At 36.4% G+C, this 23,896-nt stretch overlaps 1 protein-coding gene across 1 annotated transcript in view; it reads left to right on the top strand.

Annotated features, from left to right (window-relative positions):
• The first annotated feature begins 1,253 nt into the window (after positions 1–1,253).
• LOC117932481 (translation initiation factor eIF-2B subunit epsilon) overlaps positions 1,254–23,896 on the top strand; it is a 94,604-nt gene continuing 71,961 nt past the window's right edge. The window contains exons 1-6 of the mRNA XM_034853745.1: positions 1,254–1,723; positions 2,205–2,435; positions 2,562–2,876; positions 3,810–3,917; positions 8,057–8,246; positions 12,030–12,292. Coding sequence (XP_034709636.1) covers positions 1,592–1,723; positions 2,205–2,435; positions 2,562–2,876; positions 3,810–3,917; positions 8,057–8,246; positions 12,030–12,292 — 1,239 coding nt within the window. The 5' untranslated portion in view covers positions 1,254–1,591. The remainder of the gene's footprint in view (positions 1,724–2,204; positions 2,436–2,561; positions 2,877–3,809; positions 3,918–8,056; positions 8,247–12,029; positions 12,293–23,896) is intronic.

Below are 23,896 nucleotides of genomic sequence, written 5' to 3'. Positions count from 1 at the left end.
TTCAATTTTATGGAATTATGAAAGGTGTTTATTCAAAAGACATTTTTTATAAATTTAATTTTGTATAAGTATAGAAGGTACCTCTTGAAAAGAAATCTTCATTATAAATTCATTTTTTTTCAATATATGACTGATATGAAAAATATGAAAGATATTTTTAAATGATATTACAAAATTCCTTAGTAGTCCTTTTTAATAAATTGTTTTGTAATTAGATGTAGCTAAAAAAAAACTTTTTTTTTAAAATTTTTTTAATAAAATATATTTAAATATACTATCAACTTATTTTCTAAGCGTATAATAATAAAAATAAAAATGGTGAAATATAGAAATTATATATTATCAAATTCTCACTTTATTTCTAACAAAATTAAGAAAATAAAGAGGAAATTTTTTTGTTGAAGTTATAATTATGTTTGTTTCTTTTATTTAAAATATTATGAGATTCAAATAAAGCTTTTAAATTTTATAAATGCAATATATTTGTGTTTGTCATTGCTTTTAAAAAATGTAGATGGTAAAAATTTAGAAATAAAAAATAAAAATGGAAAAAGCATCATCACAAGTCATTTTGAATAATTTTTGGACTTCGGTTGATAGTAATTTTAAGAAGTGTTTCGAATATTTATAATACTTCAAAATTTGTATCTTTCAAGTATTAGAAAATGTAGAAACGCTTCGTAAAATCACTGTCAAACAGATGGAAGATCCATTTGAAAGTGATTTTGATGTTTTTAGATATTGATTTTAGGAATTGGTTTCACCGAAAAAATGTTAAAAAAAATTACGTATTTAACAAAATTTAAGAAATACTTTTAAAATTTTGAAAAATATTTTAAAATCATTTATAATATTTTATGAATAAACACTTTATGAGAGTAGGTTTGATAATAATTTAACGAAGTATTTATAATCTTTGTAATTTCAATTATTTAAAAATATTAGAAATATTTTTTAAAATTATTATTAAACGCATTTTAACATCTCGTTTGATAATGATTTTAATATTTTTAATACTTAAAAATTTTTATTTTTCAAATATTAAAAATTTTCAAGTATTAAAATTTTTTATTAACCCTAAGGGCTAACTCGCTTGGATTGGCCTTGGGTTTGCTTCCTTCGGGACGACGTAAGTTGGTCCATAACCCTACTTTTATAAAAAATACTTGAAAATTTTTATTAAAAAAAAACAAAAACTAAAAACGTTTTTTTTTTTTTTTTTTTTTCTTGGAAGCATTGTGGTCGAGTAAAATGTTTTGGGAGGAAATGAAGAGGGAATCTCTTCAGGGTTCAGACCCGTGGGAGACCCATGCACCCATAGTTACTCACCACCGACGACAACCCCAATACTGCTCTTCCTTTCTCTGTCTCCACTTCCAATCGTGATATCCTACTCCTCTTGCCGCTTCTCTTCCATCTCTCCACAACACTACCTCCCTTTTTAACCTTCTCCCTCCTGGCTTTATATCTAACTTCTCCGAGTCCGTTCTGGTCCTTCCGGCCCCAAAACCAGATAGACTGTGTTTCTTTAGGAGCTATACAATACAATCATTCATCATTCAGACACCAAGAAAAGAGGTAATCAAAGCAAATGGTTCAGAGGAAAGGATCAACTAGGGTTTCGGAAGATGCAGAAGAGCTTGTCCGCGTCCCTCTTCAGGCCATTCTGTTGGCGGACAGCTTCGCCCAGAAGTTCCGCCCCATCACCCTTGAACGCCCCAAAGTAAACTTCCAAACCTCTCTCTCTTTCTCGCTCCCTCCCTCTCTCTCTCTCTAACGCACTCGTACAAACCGTTATTCACATATACTATTTATATTCCATTATTCCTTAATCCGTGCCCAAACTCCTATTACTTTTGATTTGGGTTTTGAAATTCATCTTTAGAGGTGTATTCATTGCATTCAATTGTTTTACAATTCATGTTGAAGTGTTAATATTTGTGATTCTGGGTTCTGAATGTGATGTTGGAAGGTGCTGCCGGTTACATTTAATTATTCTACAATTTAGGTTTTCAACTCTTAATTCTTGTGATATCACTGATATGACGTTTTGAATTTCATGTTGAAAGGTTGTGTATTGATTATATTCAGTTATTCTGCAATTCATGTTCAGTGTTTTGTATTTGATGTTGAAAGGTGGGGTTGATTGTTCATATTCGACTCTAGTAACATTTTAATGTGGATTTCCAATTTGGTGTTTGAAGGTACTGCTGCCATTGGTGAATGTCCCCATGATAGACTACACTTTAGCTTGGCTTGAGTCTGCTGGGATTGAGGAGGTTTTTGTCTTTTGCTGTGCGCATTCGAAACAGGTTATTAACTATTTGGAGAATTCCCATTGGGTTTCTTTGCCGCACTTTGAGGTCACCACAATAGAGTCACACAATTCTGTCAGTGCCGGCGATGCTCTGCGTCTGATTTATGAGCGGCATGTGGTATGTCTAGTACCATTTTAAGATATTGATCTTTACTTATGCATGTTGAAATTGTTGTTCTTGGAAAAAATTTGATGAGAAACAGTGTGCCATAGACCTCTGATGTTTCTGATTTTGAATCTGAAGATACATGGAGACTTCGTCCTAATTACTGGAGATACAGTAAGCAACATGTCGCTTACACAGGCACTTCAAGAACATAAGGATAGAAGGAAGAAGGATAATAATGCTGTAATGACTATGGTTATTAAACGGTCAAAGCCTTCTCCGATTACTCATCAATCTCGACTTGGTACTGATGAGCTGTTTATGGCAATTGATCCTCACACGAAGCAGCTTCTATATTATGAGGATAAGGCAGACCATTTGAAAGGCACTTTATCTCTTGAGAAAATGTTACTAGCCGACAATCCTTCAATTTCCCTCCACAATGACAAGCAGGTTCATTCCTCAAAAATCCTTTTACATTTTCTGGCTTCTTTTTTAAATTTACTATTATACTTTGTTATTAATGAGTTCAATGTTCTTGTAATTCTGGTGCTTAGCTCTAAGAATTACCAACTAGTCTGACAACTTGGGTATGATATAAGGAAAATATTTATGAAGTAATAGAAGAAATAATGTGTTTGAAGTTCTTAGGTTTTCAAGTATTGGCTTTTGTCATTATCAATTGGTTGCCTCTTTCTATTTCATAACTGAACAGGCAACTTCTTTTTGTCCTATTGTGATCTTTATTTACTAAGGTAGAAATGCTGCATTGGTTGCCTCTTTCTATCTCATAACTGAACAGGCAAGTTCTTTTTCTCCTATTGTGATCTTTATTTGCTAAGGTTGCAACGCTGCATTAAGCTTATCTATATATACAGACCCTATGCCTCAATATGGAGGCAAGCTATATTTATATATACACACCACAGAGATAGGCAACAGTCTAGAAATCCTCATCTTTCTTTTGTTATCCTCTTCTATTTTTCCTTCAATCTTCTACTGAACAACTTAGTAAAAAAGCATTGCTCCTAATAGCTTAGGCTTTTGGGGTTCCAACTGGAAGTCCAACAATATCACCTTGGTTGGCTCCATAATGGGGCTGTTTTGCCTGTGAGAAGGTTTTGAAAATTTATTTCATTTGACATTTGAAAATTAAAACTGAGTATCGTGCCTAAACAACTTCTGTTGAAGTTAGCCAACCTGAATTTGTGGTTTTAGTTTTTCCTATGGTCGATCAAGTGATTTTTTGGATTGATAGATCTATCTCAGATTCTTTATTTTTCTTCCTTCTCTCTCTCTCTCTCTTCCTCTCTCTCTTCCTCTCTCTCTTCTTGTTGTGATTCATGGCTTGAAAAAAAATTGTTGTCCTTAATCTATTCTTTGCAGGATTGCTATATTGACATCTGCTCCCCGGAAGTTCTCAGTATTTTCACTGACAATTTTGACTATCAACATCTGCGGCGTCATTTCATCAAGGGATTGCTTGTCGATGATGTATGTTTTGCTCATTTCTGTTACTTTGAGATCAATTCAGGAGTATAGATTTATGTTTGCATGGGCAGCACATGCACACAAATTCCCACATATGCTCTCTGATATCTATATGCTCTGATATCTATATGTATATGGATATATGTAGAGATAGATCACAGTTCAGTGAAAAGAATTGTTTGTTTCTGATGAAAGCAAAATTTGTGCTTGTATAAGCTGGCATCAGAAATACATTGTGCCTTTGTGTGTGTATATATATATATATATTTATATTCAATGAAATGAATTGTTTTTCTCTGATGAAATCAAAATTTGAGAACATATTTTTGCCTGTATAAGCATGCACCAGACTTCATAATTTGAGCAGGTCATTCTTTGGTGAATATTTGTTGCCGATTCTTTGATTGACATAAATTTTCAACTTCTCCAATATTGTGTTTACTAAAATTTGTCAAATATATAGATCTTTGGTGAAACCTTATTTTCATTTATGTCTATTTTTAATAGATAATAAAGGATGTGTATTAAGTTAATAAAGGGGATGAACCCTAGTACAAAGTGCATACACAAAGACCCAACAAAGTAAAATAATTCAACCCCAACCGGTAACTTGCACCCACTAGGAATACTCACTTCAGTTACACCCTATCCAAGAAGTTATGAAGATATGCTTCCTTCCATAAAGGCATCCTTTGAGCACATAAACAAATATTTAAGGAGCCCTTAAGGCCTTTTTTTTTTTATGAATAAAAAGCAATATATTAAAAGAAAAAGGCACATCAAGGACGCGCCCCAAAGTGTGTAGGTCCAATGAGACGGTGTAGTGTCATGTTATTTTATTGTGTTGTTTAGTTTTAATTCTGGCGGGAGGATTTCTCATCCTCCTTATGTACTATTTTATCTTATCAATATATTCATGTGTGGTTTCCTATCAAAGAGGACGCGCCCCAAAGTATACAGGTAGTATACAAGAGAGAGAAAAAATAACCCCTTAACCAGAGCCTAACCAATCTACAAAATCTACAAAGGAAGGGGGGCCAAAGTAAAAAAACCCCTTAGTCCACGCCCAAAGATTACAAAGGAAAAACGATTTACACCGTTGAATCGAATGCTCCTCATTTTCAAAAGCCCTATTGTTTCTTTCCTTCCAAACAAACCAAAAAAGATACAAGGGAGCTGAAAACCACACTTTCTTCCTCTCCTTTCCCACACAAGGCCCAAGCCACCCCAATAACGCTTATCTAACTGAATAGGGGAGCACCCACGAAACCCCAAAAAGGGAAAAAAGTAAGTTCCATAAACTTCTTGTCAGCACATAATGCAAGAGGATGTGATCAATAAACTCTTCCTTTGACAAGCACAAATAACATCTATTAGCCAAAGAGAACCGTCTCCTCTGAATACAATCCAAGGTTAAGACCTTTTTCCATGTAGCCTCCCAAGCAAAAAAACTCGCCCTCGGAGGCACCAAAGAGTTCCAAATAACTATTGTAGGAAAATCCCCTAGTTTTTCCGATTCCAAAGCCTTATATAGAGACTTAACAGAAAATCTTCCGTCCTTTGCCTTTGTCAAAACTACTTGATCTTCCACATCACTATAAACCCTCCTTTCTTGCAACCTTAAGAGAAAACGCTCCACATTGAACACTTCCCAATCATTAAGCCGCCTAGAGAACCTAGGAGCCCACACTTCCCCTCCAGAGTGGTTCCACACATCCTCCACCTAAGCCTCCTTAGCCAAGGATATAGCAAATAAAGAGGGAAAAGAAATACACAAAGGATCGTCTCCACACCACTTGTTCTTCCAAAATCTAACACTCCTACCATTCCCCACAGAATAAACCATATTGTCGCCTATTACATCCCAAACCCTCCTAATCGCTTTCCACAAACCAACCCCAAAACTACCTCTCACAACACATGACCTCCATCCGCCCTCTTCTTCCCCATACTTCGCACAAATAACTTGCCTCCACAAGGCTTCCCTCTCCACCGCAAAATGCCAACTCCACTTTCATAAGAGAGCCTTATTCAACAACGCCAAATTCCTCACACCCAAACCACCCTTTCGTTTATCTGAGCAAACAATAGACCAATCTACTAAATGGGGCTTCCTCTCCAAGGCCCCACCACCCCACAGAAAATCCCTTTGGATCTACTCCAATCTCAAACTTATACTCTTTGGCATATAAAACAGGGACATATAGTAGATAAACATACTGGACAGAGTGCTTTGGATCAAAGTCAGTATGCCCCCTTTGGAGATATACTGCCTTTTCCAAAAGGAAAGTCTCTTCCTCAACCTTTCCTCAACCCCGTTCCAAACTGCCACCTCCTTGAAACGTGCACCTAAAAGAAGACCCAAGTAAGAAGACGGGAGCGTGCTAACCTTGCAACCAAACTCAAGAGCCAAATCTCTACATTCGCCACTCTCCCCACCGAGGTGATCTCACTTTTGTCCAAATTCACCTTCAACCCTGACATGGCTTCGAACCACATAAGAAGGCAACTCAAGTAGGACACCTGATCAAGAGAAGGCTCACCGAATACTAAAGTGTCATCTGCGAACAACAAATGAGTGATCTCCACTCCCGCACCTCCTCTACCATTGAGCTGCCACCCCGACAAAAACCCTCCCTCCCTCGCTCTCTTCAACAAGCAACTGAGAGCCTCCATGACAATCACAAAAAGCTAAGGGGATAAAGGATCCCCTTGTTTCAAGCCCCGAGAACTTTGGAAGAAATCGAAGGGGCTTCCATTAATAAGGACAGAGAAGCTGATAGTACCAATACACCACTGGATCTAGCTAATCCACTTAGCTTCAAAACCCATCCTTTCCAACAACCAAAGAAGAAAACTTAAGGCCTTGGTCAAGTGGTAAAGGGTTGGGGAGGGTTTCTAGGTTTAAGTCTCAACATGGACAAAAGTTTACCTATCAAAGAAAAAAGGACACCCAGATTTAAGGAATACATCTTTTAGTTCTAAATTTTTTTGATTCTTCTTCTTCCATAAACCCAACCAACCCCCCCAACCAAAAAAAAAAAGGACAAATCCTCTTCCCCACAAAACTTCCTCCTGAAAATGAAGGCAAAACCGAAGAAACCCTGAATAGAGAAAATATTAGAGCCCAAAGATGCCTTTCCACCTGATATTGAAGAAGAATACGAGTTGTAGATTCTTTCCTTTTGCTTAGATAGTACCTGTCTCCAATAATCAACCTATCCCTTGATTGGTCAAATGTGGGTATTTTTTCCTAGACCACTTCCCATATTAAAAACACCGTACTTGCACATAGGAACCTACACACCATACACATGAAGCTTATAAGGAGATGAAGCTGAGATTACCATAAAGAACTAAGAAACCCAAAAGCCCTTCTTCGATGGCTTTCAAAAGGTGGGTCACTCTTCATCATGCTAACATGTTTCAATATGTGCAAGGATAAAAATATTAGTTTTCATGGAAATATTAGTAGTTGGATTTTATGGAAATATCAGGAAATATGAATGAAAATTTTGATAAAAAATATTGGTGGAATAGAAATTGATCAAAACTTATAGAAGTCTTGGAGAAAACTCCAAAAATGATAGAAGAAACAATAATATACATATTGAAGTTATTTTGTTGAAGAAATTGATATATTTATATCAAAATTGGCGGCATTGATCGTACCTAAAGAATATTAATGTGGAAAAATAATATTTGATTAAAACACATTAAATTTATAATAATATCATTCATCTATATATATATATATGTTAATCAATCTATATTTATCAAATTTTCTACTGAATTTATCTTAAATTATTTTAATACATTTATATTCATTGTTATCCACAAAGGTTTAGCCTACTTAAGGATAAATAAAGGTAAAATCTCCTCAATATCGGACTCAGCTCCTCCATTGTTATTCTCCCCATTTGATTTACAAATTGAATGCCAACTAAGTTGAATAAGATTGAGTGGAACACCTATAAAGGCAATGGTATAAGAGGCCCATGAGGAGAAATAGAAGTGAAGTAGGACCTACAACATCACTACCGTTCTCCATTGAGTTAATTTCTGCTTAATATATGTATTTTTTGTTGATTTTAGTGTCTTTTCCTTTTATAATCATTTAAGCTTAAGTTTCTTGTTTTCAGATTATGGGATACAAAATTTTCACGCATGAAATTCACTCAAATTACGCGGCTAGGATTGATAACTTCAGAAGCTATGACACCATTAGTAAGGATATTATTCAAAGGTGGACATACCCATTGGTACCAGATGTTCAGTTTTTGGGAAATTATGCAGCTAAACTTGAAAGACAGGGAATGTACCGAGCATCGGGTAAGAATTGTTAAAGCATTTTGGTGAGTTTTCTAAATAGTCACTTGTAGGAGACTATGAAAGACTTATTTCATGCTAATTTTATATATTTTAATTAATCCACAATCTTATGTTGCATAATAAATTGTCTTCTGGATAAAGAATCATGAATTTTCATAAGCATACTTGTCATGCATGTTTTATATTTTCAATAATGTTAGTTACCTTTGAGTGTCATAGTCTCTTTTATCATTTCCAAGAGTTTAATTAATAATCTCCATATTTTGCAACTAATTTCCTACCTTTTAGAAAAATAGTAGGCATGAATAAATATGCATATTGTTGTATGTTGGTGTGTTGGTTGATATGCTTCTACTAAGCATCTCTATCATGCCCATGGTTATGAAGGACCATATGCCTTGGATTATAGACGAACAATGCAGACATGGGTATTATGACCGTAATTGTTTGCATGATAAATACACTTTTAGCCCTAGATTTATCTTTCTTGGGCGGTGGCACAACTTTACTGCTCTCTAGTTTTTTTTTTGGTTGGAGTTCCTTGGTTTCTACCTTACTTGTCAAGAACTCTTTCTTGTCTACAAATGTTGTTTTTTTTTGGAAGGAAAAAAGGGAAATTTGGAAATTAGTTTCTTGTGTATATTTTTGGTGTCTTTGGAAAGAAAGGAATGAGAGAATTTTACAGGAGAAGGTCTTTGTATTGAAAATTAGAAGTTATTTTTGCTGATTTGGAGATAATTTTTTTTTTTTTTTATATTTATTTCACTGCTTGTACAATATATATAAGCAAAGAGAAAAACTGTATAAGAAAGAATCTAAAACAAATCCATATAATCTGTTCATAACGTGCAGTTATAATAATAATAATCAAATTGTTAAAATCAAGGGGCTCCTAACTACAAAGAGAAGACAACCTAAAACATGCTACTAGGCAAGAAGAGCTAACCTACAAATCTGCTTTCTGCTTATAGAAATTAAAATAATCATTTTCTAAAAAAAAAATGGTCAACTAGGGTAAAATATGGAAGTTGATATAAAAATTATAAGGCTGAAAATCTCTGAAATACTTGTCAACACTCCCCATCTAGCTGGAGCATAGATGTCCTCATAGAAAATGAAGTTATTGATATGAGGTTGAAGAGCCTTGTAAGTGGGGTCAATTGTAAGTTGGATATCAAGAAGGCGGTTGACCATGTTAATTGAGACTTCTTGTTGGCAGTTTTGGAGAAAATGGGTTTTGGTCTCAAATGGATAAAATGGATTAAATGGTGCTTAAATATGGCTTGCTTCTTAGAGAGTGTGAATGGGACTCTATTAATGTTTTTTTTTTTTTTCCCTAAGTTATGGAGGTTTGCCCACTGTCTTCATATCTTTTCATTATGTCCATGGAGACTCTCTCTCCCATGTTCTAGATAAGGCTAATGAAGGAGGCTTCTCAATAGGTTTTTTAGTAGGCAAATGAGAAGGCAAAAAGGAGGAGGTGTCACACTTGCTATTTGTGGATGATATAATTATTTTCTGTGATGTATGTAAGGAGAAGTTGGAGCATTTGAGTTGGGCTCTTATATGGTTTGAGGCAATCTCAGGATTAAAAATCAACTTGGAGAAGAGTAAATTGATTCCAGTAGGATTAATCAATGATGTAGAGGACCTTGCTAGGGCCTTGGGATGTAAATTGGGCACCCTCCTCACAAGTTATCTTAGAATGCCTTTTGGTGCCCCTTTTAGATCTTATAATGTGTGGGATGTGGTGGAAGGAAGATTTCAAAAATGTCTTGCTTTGTGGAAAAGACAATACTTATCAAAAGAAGCTAGACCAACACTAATAAACAACACCATAACTAGCCTTCCTATTTATTTTATGTCTCTTTTTGCAATTTTGAGAAAGGTTAGCATAAGGTTTGAAACGATCCAAACAAGCTTTGTAGAAATGATTCTACCTTATGATTTGTTAGTGAGAAAAAAATAATTGAGAGAAGAAGGTGGATGTGGAAGAGAACATTGAGGAAGGTATTTTAGCCTTTAAACATATTGAAAATATTTAGATGGATGTGTTAATAGGATTAATGTTTTAAAGTGGATGTATGAAGTGATTATGTGGTTGCAAATATAAATTCTCTTTAAATTATTCAATTTTTGTTGATCAACATATTTTTGCCTATTTTTCTATTAATAACATCTTAAAAATTCATTTATTTGAAAAAAGTTTAAAACTACCAAAAATTTTATGAATTTCAATAATTAAATCATTTAAAATTTTTAAATAAGATTTTGTATGAAATATTTTATTTAGAAGTTCATGTTGAAAGCCTCATCAAAAAATTCATTTGACAACTATTTGTTATTAGTTTATTTAAATTATTAAAATTATTGAAAGTTATATTTGTTATTTATCTTGTCAAATTAATTATTATTTGAAACTTATATTTTATAAAATACTTTAAAATTGTTTTTTAATTAATTTTTTTGATATTTTAGTTGTTTGCCCATAACTTTATCTTTTTTTTTTTTAATAAATATTTTAAAATAAACATAAAAAATAAAAACTCTAAAATAAATATATAACAAATTTAAAGTGAAGTGCTTGGCAATTTTTTTATAAATTTTTAAAATAAAAATTAATATGGTAAATATGGAAAAATTTAAAATAAAAAACTAATGTAAATAAAAATAAAAATAAAAGTACAAATTGAAATAAAAAAATATAATTGTAAGTGATTTTTTCAAAAATCACTGATTAATTGGTTATGCATCATGATATTTTGCAGCTGCATGCACCCCGTCTGATCGATACACGCCTATTTTTTACCAATTGATTGGCCAGTCGTCTTTTCATCACATTTTCTGTATGGACAGTGTCCAATAAGCTGATTTTTGGCAATATTTTGTCAAAAATCACCAAAATTCTGTTCTTCATAAGAAAAGCTAAGGAGCCTGATTTCTCGTTTTCCATTTGTAGATAATTTATTCGTCACCTTTCAATCCAGATTAGAAATGTTGGTTTCTTTGATAGCAAAGACCTATTCACATCAAAATCTTGTATTTTCACAAGAATTTATGTTTTTTGATGTTTCCCCCGATTATGTTAATTTCAAAAGTGAAAGTGCCTTCTAATGTTAGAACTTTTTTCTTTAGTTTCTAGGAAGTTAGCACTAAAACTTGTTTCCAGGGAGGCGGCCTCATGAAGCCCTCAATCCGGACAAGTATAATGTGTTTGGGAAGCTGAGCAATAGCTGATAATTTGTTTTTACCCTTTTTCCTATGCCTTTGGGTTGCCTTAGAGAAGATTATTGATATGATGATTATCTCCTTTAGGGGTTTTAGCAGGAGAGTGCATTGCATTGTGCTCTTGTCATGTAATTTTCCCATGATTCATTTGGTGATTTGGGTGGAGAAAAATAAGACTTTCTTATGAGGGATGGCATGACTGAAGGCACATGGGAGGATATTTCATGCTCCAAACTGGTTGGCTTTGGTTGGCGATTGAGGCTGAGTTGTATCCCTTTTGGAAGATTTAAGGGAAGCTTGAGGCAGGGGAGCTATGATTGAAGGGGAATTTTCTTTGTAGGTTGGCTTGAATGTTTGTCTTGGCAGCATAATGAGAAGAGAGAACTCTTTAAGGAAAAATTTCCTTGACCTTAGTTCTTCCATTATATTACAGATTATTTCCCATTAATGATATTCATGATACATCCTTGTTCCATAGCGTTCAATCTCTTGGTTTGTGAAGCTACTTCTTTGTTAAAGCAGTTATCTTGATTATGTCAACTTGATTTTTTTTAGATATCGGGCAATCACGTTCTGCACAGATTGGTCCATTTTCCATCATTGGAAATGGAACCAATATTGGTGATAACACAAAAATTTCATATTCAGTTATCGGGGAAAGGTGTACTATTGGATCAAACGTTTCAATAGAAGGTTCCTATATATGGGATAATGTTACAATTGAAGATGGCTGTGTGCTAAAACATGCTATAGTATGCAATGATGTAATAATGAAGTCAGGAGCAGTTTTGGAACCTGGTGTTATTTTGTCTTTTAAGGTACGTGTGAAAATATCCCCATTATACTGTCTGAGTTTCTGAATTCTCTTTCTTCCTTTTTTTTCCTCATTTTGTGAGACGACTTTCTAAATTTAACAGTTTATTAATTGTTTTCTTTTTAACATGCCACCTAGTATTCATTTATCCAGACATAAGTGAATCTCTCAGGCAAAGATTTTGTCATTGAGAGTAGAATGTCCTGTATGATTTCGGTATTACATTCTACAATGTAACTTAGATTGGTTTAGATATTTAATTAATTGGAGTGGATTATTGAATATTCCATTCCAACTTATTTGATCACCCCTTTTTTGACCAATGGAAAGAATTTACTAAAAGCAGAAGGATAAACTACAGTCAGAGAATGAGATTTCTAACCAAAGAAAGGAAAAGTTACAAGACCAACAGAAAAAGCCCAAAAGGAAAGGGGTTCATATCTTCTGGAAGCAGGCAGATTATCCGCTGAATCTGAAACCCTATATATTAAGACATCAGCCAAAAGTAAGGAAAAAGGAGAGAGAACAGCAAACCAGAGCTGTTCTATGAAGTCCAAAAACTATTTAAGACAGATACCTGTTATTTTGTTTCTTATCTGGGATAGCTATTTCTGAGTTGCTACTCCAACAGCTCTACTTCTTCAAACATCTTACAGTTTCTCTACTTTCAAAGGAAACAAACTAAAATAACCATGCTGTTCTTCCTCTTTCCCACAAACTTCTGGTTCAAGAGATGCTTGGTTGATTCTGTATCCTTCTTGCCCATAGAACACCAATTGACAAGGATCCTTGCTTTTCTTACCAACTGCTTTATAATTTCTTTAACTACATCCTTTCCCAATTGAAGAGGCAAATTTTGAGAAAGCATATAATCCCTAAGTTTCCACAGCTTGGAAGTTGTTATTGGCCTATCTGGGTAGTCACTGAAATAAGACTCTACTGGGAAACAACTATCCTCTGACCTTCTCTAGGTGACCTTGGTCTCACTATTCCCCTTTCACAGCTACACAAAATTGTTCTCCATGAAATAATCCACCATCTCCAAATCTTGAAGCCTCCTTAGAAACCTCAGGCTTTGCCCTTGGCCCCTCCAGTAACCAATTATAAGCTTCAATAGCTTCTATCTTGAATAAGTCCTGATAATGATTCTTAACACAATGCTTCTCACTGGCTGAAGTTTGACCCTCTGTGCGTTCCCTATCAGAAGACAAGGATTTGCAGATTCATCTTAGCTTCTCCTAATTAATTTCAAAAATCTTTCTTTATTGCCCTAGTCTCCTGAGTACCAAGCCTGCTATCCCCCCCTACCCACCCATGCACAATAAAAAACCTAGAAAAAGTCCCTTTTGATCTTTAATTTTTTTCTTTATTCAAAACATAAGTTTTATTAAAGAAAAATGAATGCCTATGAGCAGAATCATAAGTTCCCTAATCCAAAATTCTCACAAACTACAACTAGCATATTTGGGATCTTTCGTGGTGCTGTCCAATAGATATACCCTTAACAAAGAGAGCTGTCAAAAATCATGACTGTGGGGTTTGGAATGTTCTTTTTTATGGATTCAATGTTCAACTAATTATTTTGCAGAATTCATTGGCTAAGCGAGACATTTCAAGTCTTGACAATTTTGCAAGCTATTTCATGCCCCGTTGCATGATCATCTATTTTATTGTTGTTGTTGGGTTATGTGCTTATCTTTTATTAGTCTTCTTCTCTTGTTTTGTGCCATTCACTTTTGAATGATAAACTATTCTGCTTATACTTTTAATTATTGCTTGTAATAAAAGAAGGAAGAAAAGGAACAAATGATTAATATCTCTTCACTTGTGCATAGAATGCACTTGTTAGGATTGGTAGCTCCAGAAAGGCTTTGAATATGAAGCACTTTGTTGGTATTCGCATTTTAAGAGCCACTTGAAAGCTTTGATTTTTCAAGGGTTTGATATTACTATAATAATTTGGCTAATAAAAAATGTATTAGGTTTTTGAGGGAAAGAGAAAGAAGGATTTTCAAGAAAAGGAATAGAATAGATTGAGGGACCAATGTCTCTCGTCTTGATTAGATGAAAGAATTATGTTTTCTCAGGAGAGAATAGGCCATGCTAGATCAACAACTCTTGCTTATTGAGATTTTCATGAAAATTGAAGTGCTAAGCCATTAAAGGTCAAGGCGTTTACTTGGTTAGTGACTGACAAAAGGATCAATATCGATGGTTTGCTTTAAATGAGAAGACCTTTGAAAGCTCTTAGTTTGGATTGTTGCACTTTGTGTATGGGAAGTAGAGAATTGATTGATCATCTTTCTTCACATCAATTGATGACTTTGGAGTTATGGCACAAGCTATTTAGAGTAGCCAAATTGGATTGGGTTCCTCCTAGAAGTATCAATGACATGATGATCATTTCCTTTAGGGGTTTGGGGACCATTATTATTTTTTTTTTGATTGGAAACGACACAAAGATATATTGATAGAAAAAAGAAGTATAAGAAGAAGGGTGAGAAATCCTCCCACCAAAGACAACTAAATTACAGGAACATACACATAAAACAAACGAACTCCCACTAAGGACCAATCCTTATGGAGTACACACTGCTATCCAATCCAGTTGAATCACATTAAGGGGAGTCCCCTTAAATGCCTTGGAACAGAAAGCCCAAAGGAAAGAAAGGAAAACAATAGAGTCCCAAAGGAACTCTGAATTCCTTGCTTTATCCTCGAAAATCCTTGCGTTTCTTTCCCACCACACAACCCGAATTAGAGCGATGCTCGCAGCTTGCCACAAAACAATCCCTCTCTTAGAATTACCGAAGCCTTTAAATTTGATGGACATCATGTCATATATGCTCCTTGGGGGAACCCAATCCATCTTAGCTAACTGAAATAACCTGTACCACAACCCAATCATCAAGGAACAATGAAGAAAAAGATGATCTGCTGATTCCCCATGCTTCATGCACATAATACAAATATCAGGACTAAGGGCTTTGAAGGGTCTTGTCACTTGTAACATGTCATTAGTATTCACCTTCTTGTATGCCACTAACCAGACAAAGGACTTCAATTTGAAAGGAACTTGAGAATTCCAAACAAACTTTGAAGGAAAGTCTTGAGGAGATCCAGAAGATTGAGATAATGCTAGAAAAAAGGATTTGACTGAAAAAAGCCCTGAAGAGGATAATGGCCATAATCTGGCATCTGGGACCGAAGGAGCTAGATACAAATCATCATCAAGAGACCGCATGAGGCCTTCTAAGTCCTCAATCTCAGAATCTGTCAGGTTACGGCGGAAATTCAAATTCCAATAGAAAGGACGAGATGGACCGAGAACTGAAGAAATAGAGATGTTTTTATCCACGACTACTCTAAATAGTCTTGGATATTGGGTTCCCAAAGGTTGGTCCCCCCACCACAAATCTTCCCAGAACCGAATTCTTACCCCGTTTCCTACCACATACCGAGTAAACAAGGAAAACCCGTGAAAGACTTGTGCAATAGCCTTCCAAGGACAGCGATGTGAACATCTGACTAAAGTGTAAGCATCCCAACTATTAGAGTGTGAACCATAAATGCTTAAAATGACCTGATGCCAAAGAGCTGAACCCTCTCTAGGATACCTCCATAACCATTTCCCTAGAAGAGCGAGATTCCTCCAAGAAATATTCCCAAAACCCAAACCCCCTATTGTCTTCGGTTTGCACACAACATCCCACCTCACTAAATGATCCCTTTTGCCTTCCCCAACCCTTGACCATAAAAAATCCCTTTGCAACCTCTCGATTTTTGCAGCCACTGAAGCGGGAATCTTAAATAAGGAAAGGAAGTAACACGACAACTGGGTAAGGCAAGATTGGATAAGAGTTATCCTCCCCCCGAAGGATAAGTAGGCCTTTTGCCACCCATCTAATCTACTTGAGATTCTCTCAATCACTGGATCCCAAAAGCCACACGCCTTAGGGTTCCCGCCCAAAGGGAGACCCAGATAGAGAATAGGCCATCTGGACGCCTTACAATCAAGCATCACAGCCAATCTTGAAAGATGAGCCTGATCAAGATTGATTTGGATGGTATGGAATGAAAGAAATGCAAGAATCTTTGAGGACAAGTGGAGAACTTTAGAGATGATATGGGGATCTAATCTATTTATGTTCCTCCTTTTAGGCCTTTACTACAACAACTTTCAAGGACATTCCTCTGCGTATTATACAACTTGATTGGATTTTAATATGTACATCAAAAGGGTGGTTGAAATAGCAAAAAATAGAGGACTAAGGGACCATTTTGTAGGAGTTGAATGACCTTCTAAGGAATTATGAGTCATTTTTCTTTATGTTGCCTTCCACTGTACCATATTGATGTCTATTAGATTAGGTTTCTCCTCTTCTAGTTTTTTTTTTTTATTAGATTTTGTAAATTAGAAAAGATTTCTCATCCTTGTAATTTTTTTTTTTTCATCTTAGTGAGTGTTTTTTGTTTCTCACTAAATAAATAAATAAATGGCTCAACTTTTTTTTTTTTTTTTTTCTCTCCTTTCTTTTTCTTTTTTTAATTAAGGTAATAGGCAAAAATGAAATAAGAATATAAAAGCAAGGATCTTGTCAAACCAAATAACTAAACTAAAATCATAAATTTCCAAGTAGTAGACAAATTATTGAATGAGGCTTAATGGAGTTGTAACCCGTAGATTGGCACAAGGATTCCAATGATGCAAAGCATGACCAAAATATGCTGCAACATTAGTGTTTGTAGTTTAGTTTCTGAAATTGATTTTGCTGTTATACCAATTTATGTAGGACAACCTATGATACTTGGATCCTTTAATTTCACCCAATGTGCTTGTGTCGACACGACATGACATGGGTGTAGGTATGGGATCCTTGTCGGGCACTCCTATTTTACTTTGGGTGTGGCTGTTTCATTTTTTCTTCGATATCCTTTTCTTTTTTCAATTGTTTTAGTAATAATTAGATTAGAGAAAAAGAAGAGTTAGCTACAAAGTGAATTTTTGTAAGAATATTTAGGGATGAGAGGGGAAAAAAAGGATTAGTGGGAAAAGATTGGAGCTTTAAAAATGATATATTTTACTTTCAATTTTTTTTAATTGATTTTTCTTTTATTATGCCATATCCCCAAAGATTAGACAAGGCCACTATTCCTGACTAGAGTTAGGAACTAGTTAGGAATTAAGGCGTTTATCGATTATAGAATTCATTATCAATATACCACAAAATTACCATTTTTTAATTGCACGATGCTAAAAAATGGATATTTTTGGTGATCGGTGACCAATTTTTGAACAAGAAATTAGATAAGGCACCATGCATATTGTTGAATATAATGTATTTATAGTGTATAATCTTTCCTTGTTAATATAGGTCACATGTATGGTAGTTAGGACTCCTAGCTTTGTATATATATATATTTCTCAATTGTAAGTAGACCTTACATGAATAAGAATTAAGGTCTTTCTTCTTTCTTTCTCTCTCAACATGGTATCAGAGCCAAGGGAGAAAACCTAATTCTTTCCAGTTTCCCGTGTCATCAACTCCGGGAAACCTTTCGGTGACCGTGTTTCATTCCGGTCACCTTCCCCATCTCCCAATACTTTCCGGTCAGTCGGATCGTCGTCAGAAAACACTCACCGCCGGCAAACTTTTCCGGCGAACTTTCCGGCGACGTCTTTTTCCGACACCAACCATACCAGAAGGAGCGGCTGGAGGAGATCTCCAACTTTTGTGAAGGCACCGGAACCAAAAGATCATCCACGCGCCGACCACGCGCAATTTTCCGTCCGGCGACTGCATCTCACGCGCCGGCGCATGAGGGCGCGTGAGGACTTTCGTGGCCACGCGCCTCCTCCTCCAGCCTCGCCTGACGCCGACTAGCCTTCCTTCATCCCTGGTTTTGCCATCCGAGCCCTGCACGTACCTCTTTTGGGGTTTTTTGCCTCCATCGACCCTCCAAACAGTTTTTCCGGCGAGCTTCGGCTACTTTTTCTCCATCCTAATCCCTGCACGTGCCTAAGGAAGTGTTCTTCTACCTTTCCGGTGGTGCCATGCCGCGATCTGAAGCCGTCTCCCTTTCCAGTGGTGCCACGCCGCGATCTGCAGCCGTATTAGGGCTCTCTTCGATCCAAATATACTTCATTCTCTAGATAAGTAGATATGGCTACTAAAACTTCCATTTTTTCCTCTGTTATATCTGGATCTCCTATGATTACTTCGGAGAAATTGGTTGGCAGTGACAATTATCTTTCCTGATCTGCCTCTGTTGAACTTTGGTTTATGGGTCAAGGATATGAGGATCACTTGATTACACAGGAGGCAGATATCCATGAGGTTGACCGCGTACAGTGGAGGAAGATAGATGCACAGTTATGTAGTGTATTATGGCAATCGGTTGATCCCAAGATTCTTCTTCATCTTCGGGCCTACAAAACTTGTTTTAAATTTTGGACTCAGGCCAAAGGATTATATACGAATGATATCCAGTGTCTTTATAAGGTGGCTTCTGCTATTGTCCATATCAGCCAACAGGACTTGGATCTATCTACTTATATTGGCCAGATTGCCTCTCTTAAGGAGGAGTTCTTAACTGTGATGCCTCTTACTCCTGATGTTGGGGCTCAACAAACATAGCTTGACAAGTTCTTCATGGTTCTTACTCTTATTGGCCTCCGTCCGGATCTTGAGCCTGTCCGTGATCAGATTCTTGGTAGTTCATCAGTTCCGTCCTTGGATGATGTCTTTGCTCGCCTCCTCCGTATCTCCTCCACTCAGACTTTGCCATTTGATAACACTTCAGATTCTTCTGTGTTAGTTTCTCAAACTAGCTCTCGAGGAGGCCGCAGTGGTACCCGAGGTAGAGGTCAACGTCCTCATTGCACCTATTGCAATAAACTTGGCCACACTCGCGATCGTTGCTATTAGTTACATGGACGACCTCCTCGCGCTGCCCATGTGGCCCAGTCCTCTGATTCTCCATTGCCTCAGCCTCCGAGTTCTTCCGCATCTCAGGCTTCTGTTGCCTCTGTTGCCCAACCTGGTAATGCCTCTGCTTGCCTTACCCACACATCTTCTCTTGAACCTTGGATTCTAGATTCTGGAGCTTCTGATCACTTATCTGGTAATAAGGATCTTTTCTCCTCTATTACTACTACCTCTGCTTTACCTACTGTTACCTTAGCAAATGGTTCTCAAACTGTGGCTAAAGGTATTGGTTTGGCCCTTCCTCTGCCTTCTCTACCTCTCACTTCTGTCCTTTATACTCCTGAATGTCCTTTTAATCTTATTTCCATCAGCAAAATCACTCGTACTCTTAATTGCTCTATTACCTTTTCTGATAAATTTGTGACCTTGCAGGACCGGAGTACGGGGAAGACGATTGGCATAGGACGTGAGTCTCAAGGCCTCTATCACCTCACCTCGGATTCATCTCCAGCAGTTTGCATTTCCACTGATGCTCCTCTCCTCATTCGCAATCGTCTGGGCCACCCTAGTCTCTCCAAGTTCCAGAAGATGGTCCCTCGTTTTTCCACTTTGTCGTCGCTTCCGTGTGAGTCATGTCAGCTTGGGAAACATACTCGTGTCTCGTTCCCAAAGCGTTTGAATAATCGGGCAAAGTCTCCTTTTGAGCTTGTCCACACTGATGTTTGGGGTCCTTGTCGGACTGCGTTTACTTTAGGATTTCAGTATTTTGTCACTTTCATTGATGACTATTCTCGATGTACTTGGTTATTTTTAATGAAAAATCGAGCTGAGTTATTCTCTATTTTCCAGAAATTTTATGCTGAAATCCAAACCCAGTTCAATATTTCTATTCGTGTGTTATGCAGTGACAATGCCAAGGAATATTTTTCAGCCCCATTTACTTCGTTTATGTCTCATCATGGGATTCTTCATCAGTCTTCTTGTGCTCATACTCCTCAACAAAATGGGGTAGCTGAACGCAAGAATCGACATCTTGTTGAGACAACTCGTACTATCCTCCTCCATAGTAATGTTCCTTTTCGTTTTTGGGGGGACGCTGTTCTTACCGTTTGTTATTTGATTAATTGTATGCCCTCCTCTGTCTTACACGATCAGATTCCTCACTCCCTTCTCTTCCCTGACCAACCACTTTATTTCCTTCCTCCTCGTGTCTTTGGTTGTACTTGCTTTGTTCATATTCTCACTCCTGGACAGGACAAGCTTTCCGCCAAAGCCATGAAGTGCCTCTTCTTGGGATACTCCAAACTTCAGAAGGGTTATCGTTGTTATTCCCTTGAGACTCATCGATACTTTATCTCCGCTGATGTCACCTTCTTTGAGGACTCACCATTCTTTTCCACCACTTCTGAGTCTCTTCCTGTTTCTAACGTCTTGCCTATTCCCATTGTCTCCCCACCTGATGCTATGCCTCCTCGACCACTTCAGGTTTATCATCGTCGCCCTCGTGTCGTTGCTCCTCTCCCTTTTGCTGAGGCACCTGCTGACTCACTTCCTATCCCTTCGGCTTCACCTGCCCCGACTCTGCCTTCTCCTAATGACTTACCCATTGCTGTTCGGAAAGGTACTCGCTCTACTCGTAACCCTCATCCTATTTACAATTTTTTGAGTTATCATCGATTATCTTCACCCTATTCTGCTTTTGTTTCTGCTATATCCTCTGTTTCTCTTCCAAAGAGCACCCATGAAGCTCTTTCCCATCCAGGCTGGCGACAGGCAATGGTGGATGAAATGGCTGCTCTGCACTCTAATGGCACTTGGGATCTTGTTGTTTTACCCTCTGGTAAATCTACCGTTGGCTGTCGTTGGGTCTACACAGTTAAGGTTGGTCCTGATGGTCAGGTTGATCGCCTTAAGGCACGCTTAGTTGCTAAAGGCTATACTTAGGTTTATGGTTCTGATTATGGTGACACATTCTCTCCTGTTGCCAAGATTGCTTCTGTTCGTCTGCTTCTCTCCATGGCTGCTATGTGTTCTTGGCCTCTTTATCAGTTGGATATTAAAAATGCCTTCCTTCATGGTGATCTTGCCGAGGAAGTTTATATGGAGCAACCTCCTGGTTTTGTTGCTCAGGGGGAGTCTGGTTTAGTGTGCAGGTTACGCCGTTCTCTATATGGCTTGAAACAATCTCCTCGAGCATGGTTTGGCCGTTTTAGTTCTGTTGTTCAAGAGTTTGGCATGCTTCGTAGTACAGCAGACCATTCAGTTTTCTATCATCATAACTCTTTGGGGCACTGTATTTATCTGGTTGTTTATGTGGACGACATCGTCATTATAGGCAATGATCAGGATGGTATTCAAAAACTAAAACAACATCTTTTTACCCACTTTCAGACCAAAGACTTGGGGAAACTCAAGTATTTCTTGGGAATTGAGATAGCTTAATCCAGTTCTGGTGTGGTCCTTTCCCAAAGGAAGTATGCTTTAGACATCCTGGAAGAAACCGGTATGTTAGACTGTAAACCGGTAGACACACCTATGGATCTGAATGTCAAACTTGTACCAGGACAGGGGGAGCCTTTAGGAGACCCCGGGAGATATCGACGGCTCGTAGGTAAATTGAACTATCTCACCATTACTCGTCCAGACATTTCTTTTCCTGTGAGTGTTGTTAGTCAATTCCTACAGTCACCATGTGATAGCCATTGGGATGCCGTAATCCGCATTCTTCGATATATCAAAAGTACACCAGGCCAAGGTGTGTTGTACGAGAACAGAGGTCATACTCAGGTTGTTGGTTACACAGATGCAGATTGGGCTGGCTCACCCACAGATAGACGTTCCACTTCAGGGTACTGTGTTTTTATTGGAGGTAATCTAATATCTTGGAAGAGTAAGAAACAAGATGTAGTGGCCAGATCTAGCGTTGAAGCCGAGTATCGAGCTATGACTTTGGCAACATGTGAACTCATATGGTTGAGACATCTTCTTCGAGAGTTGAGATTTGTAAAGGATGAACAGATGAAACTCATTTGTGATAACCAGACCGCATTACATATTGCATCCAATCCAGTCTTTCATGAAAGGACCAAACATATTGAAGTTGACTGTCATTTCATTAGAGAGAAGATCGCATCAGGATGTGTTGCTACAAGTTTTGTTAATTCAAATGATCAACTAGCAGACATCTTCACTAAATCTCTCAGAGGTCCTAGGATTAAATATATTTGTAACAAGCTTGGTGCATATGACGTATATGCTCCAACTTGAGGGGGAGTGTTGAATATAATGTATTTATAGTGTATAATCTTTCCTTGTTAATATAGGTCACATGTATGGTAGTTAGGACTCTTAGCTTTGTATATATATATATTTCTCAATTGTAAGTAGACATTACATGAATGAGAATTAAGGTCTTTCTTCTTTCTCTCTCTCTTAACACATATTGTAACACAACTACTTAAAATTTGAGTTTTGAAGGATTAGAACTTATACACATACCCACATCTGACATCATACTTGAATCCATGCAACATAGAGGACAATAATGACAAAAGAATATGGAGAAGCGAGATATAAATAGAAGAGAAATTCTAATAGAATTATTTTTTGATAATTAAAATTTTAACAACATTATCAATGCTAGTAATCACAATTTAAAGTGTTTGACATCACTAAATCTATATATGGATATACAATCTTAATAATAGTTGTAAACTAATTCAAATAATAACATAAATAATTGTAACTCTAATAAAACTTTATCAATAAATAATAATAACCATAAAATATGCAACAAAATAAAGATAGCTTTCCATGTGTCTTGATGCATGCTCTTGACTTGGAGTTTGCATCCCATCCATTAGACTACAAGCCATATTACTTTCCATAATAGAAGGCCAAAAGTATGTCAATTTTGTAGAAATTTCTACAATCACTTGCTAATAAAAGCTCTATTGCAAACTAAACACCTCCACTACGCAACCCTTGGCCAACCCCATCTATACCATAGTTGTTAAAAACTTGTAACACACGATATAATATATCGATATGATACATTTTTAATGGAAATCGATACACATTGCAGTTGGTATCTTATCTTAAGCATGTTTGATGATGCATATACAATACAAAATATGCTACCCAATACAATGATACAAAGTTACTAAACCCTTCAACTACTTTTAAGAAAAATCAAATTCAATTATGTTTTGAAAGAACTACTATATTAATTGTTTAAAATGTATAGTAATGTTAGAAGTTGATTATAAAAGGGTGAGAAAAGTAAAATAATCCTATAGAAAAAACTGTATTCTTGTTCTCAAAAACAATTGTTGGAATTTAAGTAAATTTATTCTAAAAATAAATATTGAGGATTTTTTTTTAAATGATTTGAATTTTGACATTGAATATGATAGGAATTGATGAATAAAATTTTTTACTTACTATATTAGTTTTTCCTTTTTGGATTTTTTTTTTCATCGGGGAAAGAATGATGCCAAATATAAAAAGTTGGAACTTTGGAGGTGACACATAAAGGCTTACATATCAACAATGCATATAAGTACATGTGCCTAGTTAAAATTTGGAACTAAAAATCATAAAAGTTCAAAATGCTTATTTTTGTAGATTTTATGAAAACCTCTACATCTACTGTACAATGTTTTTATGTTATGACATAG

Source organism: Vitis riparia, chromosome 15 (assembly GCF_004353265.1).
Source record: "Vitis riparia cultivar Riparia Gloire de Montpellier isolate 1030 chromosome 15, EGFV_Vit.rip_1.0, whole genome shotgun sequence".
In the NCBI taxonomy this organism is placed as follows: domain Eukaryota; kingdom Viridiplantae; phylum Streptophyta; class Magnoliopsida; order Vitales; family Vitaceae; genus Vitis; species Vitis riparia.
Note: the sequence above shows the minus strand (reverse complement) of the source record. Positions and strands in the feature narration are given on the sequence as shown.